The 6,653-nt window shown below is 42.0% G+C and overlaps 1 protein-coding gene across 1 annotated transcript in view; it reads left to right on the forward strand.

The window, feature by feature from the left end:
* The window catches only part of CNOT10 (CCR4-NOT transcription complex, subunit 10), a gene marked incomplete at its 5' end in the record, with an annotated part of 31,812 nt that extends 26,352 nt beyond the window's left edge, over positions 1 to 5,460 (forward strand). Inside the window, 5 exons of the mRNA XM_009079400.1 lie at positions 956 to 1,086; positions 1,834 to 1,869; positions 1,968 to 2,095; positions 3,473 to 3,548; positions 5,171 to 5,460. Of these exons, the coding sequence (XP_009077648.1) occupies positions 956 to 1,086; positions 1,834 to 1,869; positions 1,968 to 2,095; positions 3,473 to 3,548; positions 5,171 to 5,325 (526 nt within the window). The remainder of the gene's footprint in view (positions 1 to 955; positions 1,087 to 1,833; positions 1,870 to 1,967; positions 2,096 to 3,472; positions 3,549 to 5,170) is intronic.
* Positions 5,461 to 6,653: the final 1,193 nt, after the last annotated feature.

The following is a 6,653-nucleotide window of genomic DNA, read 5'->3' on the forward strand; positions in this document are numbered from 1 at the left end:
CCTCAGAGGGGAAGGTTTGCTCAGGCACTGGGCGTGCAGGACTGTCACTTCACCTGCTACTGTTGCTTATATAGGTTCCATTCCTTGGTTTGTCTTGTTCAGCTCTCATTTAGCAATGTGTTTTTTGAAGGATATTCAAAGCTCATTCTGTTCCTACCCACCAATTCTCATACAGCTCTAAAAATTAAAAAAAAAGCCGCTTCAGCCCCATCCTTCTGACCTTGTTTTGTAGTTAATACCTGTGTCATACACAGGATAAAGTACAGCAGAGGTTTCTATGGTAGTAATATTTTTCAAAACTGGTAATGCACTTGTGGATGGCAAGCTAACTTGTGCTTGTTTTTATTATATGCTGGCAGCATGCTCTAAAATGGTCCACACCAGTTAAATTCTTTGGCTCTTGTGCTTCAGACTACTGCAGGAGCTCATCTTTTTGCACAGTCATTGTATAAGCGAGATTTCTGGGGAGTTTGCAAGGTAACACATAATTTTGTGTTACCATTATGTAATGCAGGAAATGCTAAATGACAGGGTTTTTTGCAAAGAGTATCTTGGTCCCAGGAAGATAGGCTTATTTTTTTTCTTTACTGAATGTAAAGGAATGTGACACTCCAAGTTATACATGTATCTGTATTCTGGCGTGGTTTTGTAAGGATTCCTTTTTTTAGCTCTCTGAGATACAGCCATACCAAGGCACTTTCTTTGTGGAATGGCAATTCCTGTGCATGAATGAATTGTCATTACTTGTGCAGATTATTTACAACTTTAGTGCCTAAAAGCAGTAAATGGTAGAACTGGGTATTAGGGCAATACCTTATGAGCAAGCTAATTTCCATGCAAGTGTTTCAAGCAATAGTTTCCCTGTGCTCAGGTTAAGAACTGCATTCAGTTTGTCTTATGTAACAGCCTGGGGATTGCTGTGCTGACGTTTCCACCTAACCCTTTGCTGTTGCAGGTTTCTGGGGCATTTGTATGCAGCAGAAGCTCTCATCTCTCTAGACAGAATATCTGATGCCATCACTCACTTGAACCCCGAGAACGTCACTGATGTTTCCCTGGGGATCTCTTCAAATGACCAGGATCAAGGTTAATGCATCCACACTTCATTACAACTGGCTGTGCTTTAGCTGCCTTCCTGCTCTAACTTTGTAGATACAAATATAATGATGATTAAGGTGTTTTAAGACCATAGGTTGTCTGAGGGGTTTTGTTGTCGAGTTTTTATTTTCCTGGCTTTAGTTCCTACTTTGTGCTTGGTATATCTTTTCCCTGGTCATTCCTGTCAAGTGATTAATTCTGTAACACAAATAGAGCTGTATATTGTAGCATTCTGCTTGTCTGAAGGGAACTTTTGGAAGCTGCTTTTGTTAAATGTGCAGTTGTGGTTAAATTTGGGCTTCATGCCTTCTCTTCCAGCTTTCTAGTCTCTAAACCAGGCTTTGGAGCACCAGTGAAGTCTACTTACTGCATTTAGTGAGAGAGAGGAGTGGAGAGAACTTAGTTAATCTGCATCTTAATCTTCTTGTTGGGAGTGTATATTCTGTAAGAGAAAAATACTTTGGAGTCCATCTGTACAGTGAAGTCTACAGCAGCTCTGATTTCAGTGACATGTCTGCAGTTTAAACTTCACTGTGCTCATCTGCAAATCTAAAAGCAAAACATTGAAGATAGGAAGTCTTAAGTGATGTAAACTCTCGAGCAAACTGCTATGTTTTCCTTCTTTAATGTCAGACCATGAAGAAAGAAGCAGATTTGTACCTTTGTGTTATTTTTGTAATAGGCTTTAAAAAAGCTCACAGAACATGATGGTTTTCATGGAGTTTTTCTTTGCAGGGTCTGACAAAGGAGAGAATGAGGCAATGGAATCTTGTAAGTACCAGGCACTGTATTCAGCAGAGTATGAGAACTTACTTGGCCAGTTTGGAATAAAAGTGTAAGAAAAAAAGAATTATTTTATTTCATTGCAGCTGGCAAACAGACCCCACAGTGTTACCCCAGCTCGGTCACGTCTGCGCGGACAATGATGTTATTTAACCTCGGAAGTGCTTACTGCTTGAGGAGTGAATATGACAAAGCTCGAAAGTGTCTTCATCAGGTATGGAAAACAAATCTCAAGACAGCTTTAGGGACAGATGTATGTCCTTCAAAGTGTCATTTGAATCGCAGAAAATCCTGGTGATTTCATAGCCCAGGTTTATTAGTGGACTTTGCTGAGATGGTGGCTTTCTCCTGTCTTTATGGACTAGTTCCTTTTTGTAACATAAAATGAAGGATTCCAAATTTCTCACTTGTGTGAAAAGTCCAGTGCCACTATAGGAAGCATTTTTTTATCCCTAGGTCATATCAAAACAGTGGAATAATAATATTCCACTGTTTTGATATGACCTAGGGATAAAAAAATGAATAATGATATTCATCATTACCAAATTATTATCAAATCATTATCAAATGAAAATGATTAAAAAATGACCTAGGGATAAAAAAATTAATTTAGGGATAAAAAAAGGAAGCCTTTTCACTTTTTCTAAGTTTGCTCATTTGGTTCTCTTGCTGGTCCAATAGTAATTGTTATATTTCAGAAGAGAAGTTTTTCTCTCTAGTCAGTTAATAACTCACCATGAGAGCTATTATCTTTAGGGCTGTGAAAACAAACTACCGTTCTACTGGAGGTATGTTCCTTGTCTGCCTCTGGTCCCAATAATTCTCAAGTACTGCTTTTGAAATGCTGTCTTCACTTAGCCTGTGTCATGTCACTTGGTCTTTCTCATGGCTGGGCCCTGTCTCTTTCAGTGGTGATGTTTGTCTCTTTCTGCAGCCATTCCTGCATGTCAGGAAGACCACTCTGATGCATTGCTGAGCTGCAGATTGAAACAGCATTCTTCCAAATTACTACACAGCAGTTGTGTAGGTGAACAGATTCAAACTCTCTGAGGCTCTCAACTACTTAAGGCAGTTGTCTGGCTCTTTTTGCTCCCAAGGCTTCTTAGGACAGGGCAGGTGTCTGTGCTTAGGCTCAGTAGACCCTGTGTAAGGCCATCTGTGGATGTGAAGTATAGTAGGTCTTTGCATCTGCAATAAATTCATTGGCTTCATAGCTGTATGTAGAAAGCTACTGAACGATCCTTGTTAACTCTGGAGCAGTGGAAGTTACCTTCCTCACCTGTCATCCCACCAGGAAACCACAGCAGGCTGGCCCAAGAATTACAGAGCATAGGAACATAAGCATAGAGCAGATGGTCCTGCTAATTAGTGTGAAACAATCTTGCCATGCAGATAATCTTGCAGTCTCTCCTTGCATGTGTAACCTGATGGAGTGTATTAGTTTGAAAAAAAGAATCTTATCTTAGTTAATGAATTGTTAGTTGGTTTTGTTAGCTAAGATGGTGGTAGCAATCTTGTCAAGGGGCACTTCCTTTGTGCTGGATCTTGCTCTGAAGCACTTTTTCTCCCCACCCTCTTCTTTCCCAATAAGGCTGCCTCGCTGATCCACCCCAAAGAGATCCCTCCAGAGGCTATCCTGCTGGCTGTGTATCTGGAATTACAGAATGGTAAGTTTGGAGATGTTCTGTCAACCTAAATTCAGGAGGGAGGAGGACAGTAATCATTCTTACTCTACAGAGTATTTTGAATGATACTCTTTAGACTCTGCCTCCATTTTACACTGCTGTGGATCCACACCTTCATTTCCAGAGTTTATTGTCATCCTGTTCTTGCACACTTCAGACTTCCTAAACATTCATTTCCTGAGCTGAAATCTTCTATTACTGTATGCAGAAGTCAGCAGTCTCAGATAGGCTCAGTGATGAGGTTTGTCCTATAAAGAGGGTTTGAAAGGCTTTCCATTAAAAGACAAACATAACCCAAGTTTCCCAAAAAGCCATGTCAAGGGTCTATGTAGCAAGTATGGCAGCAAAGCTTGTAATCATCTCTTCCAGAATGCTTCCTTTTGAAGGTTCACTGCACTTGTATGAGGAAAAAACTCCACATCCTGGTAAACTGGAAAGGTTACACTTGAATTCTGCAGTGTGAACAGACTAGCACAGCTGCTACTTGAAGTTGGCATGAGTGCAGACCTGGCCCTCCTTGGGACTTAACATCCAGATGTTGTGAAATGTTCCTTGTGCCTGTTCCCTGCAGGTGTCTTGCATTGCAGGCAGGCAGAGGACTCAAGTGTTTGCATTTGGAATTGAAACTTCTGAAAAGCTTTTCTTACAAAGATATTTCTAAGCAGGAATTTTGGAAACCTTTCTTTCTGCAACCAGGATGTACAGAGCAGAAGAGAGTGGGATTTACATCTCTCACCCCCTTCTATGTATATAACCAAAAGAAGCTAAAGACATTTTATGTTCTATAAATGACAACAAAAATGGTGCATCTCTTCTGAAACTAAAACTTTAGTGGAAGAAAAGTATTTGTAATAGAGAGAAATATTCTCTTCAGAACTCAGTGTCTTATTTCCTACGATTTTACAGGCCTAATTTTTAACAAAGAACAAGTTTTCTGTTTATATTGGTGTTCATTTGCTGGGCCATGCATACAGCTGAAAATTGGATTTCTTCTTTTAAAAATGTGTTATATATACCCTTAACATTTGCATTGCTGTCTGCAAATATCATATTGTGAGACATTTTGTGTGAGAGCTAGCGTCTCACTATGCAGATGGGCGAGAGAAGAGGTGCCCTTGGGAAATGTAGAAGGTGCTCTGGGGTTTTTGCTTGAGGTCTTCAGCTAATAGGTAGACTCAAGCAAATGCAGTGATAGGGCAAGGGGTAATGGGTTCAAATTGAAGGAGGGGAAGTTTAGGTTAGGTATTAGTAAAAGGTGGATTTTTTCCTGTGAGGGTGGTGAAGACACTGGCACAGGTTGCCCACGGACGTGTTGGCTGCCCTGACCCTGGCAGTGTTCAGAGCCAGGTTGGATGATGAGGCCTTGAGCAACCTGGTCTGGTGAGAGGTGCCCATGGCAGAGGGGTGGGACTGAATGATCTCTAAGGTCTATTCCAACCCCTAGAATTCTATGATTCTATGAGTACTATTTTTTCAAATTTACTGTTTAATGCTTTTTCTGTCTGTGTCAGCATTTCCCTGGCTCATCAGCTCTGTCCCAAGAACAGTCATTCATGCATCACTAAAAAGTATTTCAGGTTTTGTAATCAAGAGTTGTCTTGTAGGTAACACACAGCTGGCACTGCAGATCATCAAGAGGAACCAGCTGCTCCCTTCTGTGAAAACACTCTCTGACATGAGGAAGAAGCCTGTTTTCCAGCCAGTCCACTCAATCCAGCCCATTCAGATGCCAGCTTTTACCACTGTTCAAAGGAAGTGAGGTTGTGCTTCAACCTGCTGCTGCCCTATGAGGGCTTGGGATTTTGTATATTTTTTTAACCTAGGACACCTGCATACCCCAACTGCTGGAGTGTGTTCGTTTATGTAAATTTTTAATAAAACATAAACAAAAAGAGTTGCTTGCAAAGGTTATTTTATGAAGGATGAAAGGTTGGTATCTGCTTTGAATGGGAGTGGCAGTTTACTTATCAAAAAGAATGGGTTAACCAAGTGTGTAATTCAGCTCTTTTTGAAGAGAATAGAAGGGGGAGGGAAGTGACTGGAGGGAGAAAACCATTTACTTGAACTAAACTCCTGCTGCTGAAATACCAGTTGAGCTGTTGTGTTTTGACACATAGAAGCCTTGGTATTTCTCAAAGAAGAGGCTTTTGCCCAGCTTTGGTAAGTTGGCGTAACTAACAGTCCTGCAGCAGGTGGGAGTTTGGGCCATGGTGTAGATGCAGTTGCCCCTCCAGGCATGGGGGGGTGAGTGGTGCCTGAGGGAGAGTGTGCCAGTGCGATGAGGAGTCTTGGAATTGGGTGGGACTGAGCAGTGCTTCCCTGCCCCTCCTCTCTCTGCAGCTCAAGGTATGGTAAGAGCCATGAGGCACAGCTAAAATGACTGGTCAGCAAGGGCAGAAGCTGCTAAACCTTTGCCAGTGTAGCAAGGGGAATTTTTGGGAGGAGGGTGGGTGTAGGATAGTGGTAGCAGCAGGTAGGAGGTGCCCCAAAGGGACAGATGCCGGGGAACAGTAGTGCATTAGTCAGGTTGCTTTGCTGGGATTTTTTTTTTCTTTCTCCCCCTTTTTCCTTGGTCCCAAAGAAGGGTGTAATGATGCAGGTTAAGTGGAAGAGTGCATGGCTGTAAGAAAAAAAGTGGGAGTTGTTTGTTAAATGCAGTTTCCACTGTAAAAGCATGCTTTTCTCAAAAAAATAAATTTTTTTTTACTCAAACCAAAAGGCTTTAAGATGGCAGCATAATCAAGGACCTTCTGGTTACCTACTGTGAGCATAGGCAAAGCAATGAGCCATCCTGCCTTGGGACTTAATACAAGCATAAGATAATTGGAGCCCAGCGTGGAGCGCGTCTCCTCCCATCCCCTCCTGGGCTGTTTTGTGCCATTTCAGCTATTTGAGCCTTCGCCCTGATAATCTCCAGGGCAGAGCTGAGCTAACAGCTTATCTCCGTGTGCTGCTGCCATTGTACTTTGCCTCCAGCCAGCACCAAGGAGGACACTTTTTCAAGTGGCACCTGGGCGGCAAGGCCTGCAAGTTCTGCTCTCAGTAACTTGAGCACAAGGTAGTGCAGATGTGTACGAGAGGAGAAGG

Source organism: Acanthisitta chloris, unplaced genomic scaffold, assembly GCF_000695815.1.
Source record: "Acanthisitta chloris isolate BGI_N310 unplaced genomic scaffold, ASM69581v1 scaffold1080, whole genome shotgun sequence".
NCBI lineage: Eukaryota > Metazoa > Chordata > Aves > Passeriformes > Acanthisittidae > Acanthisitta > Acanthisitta chloris.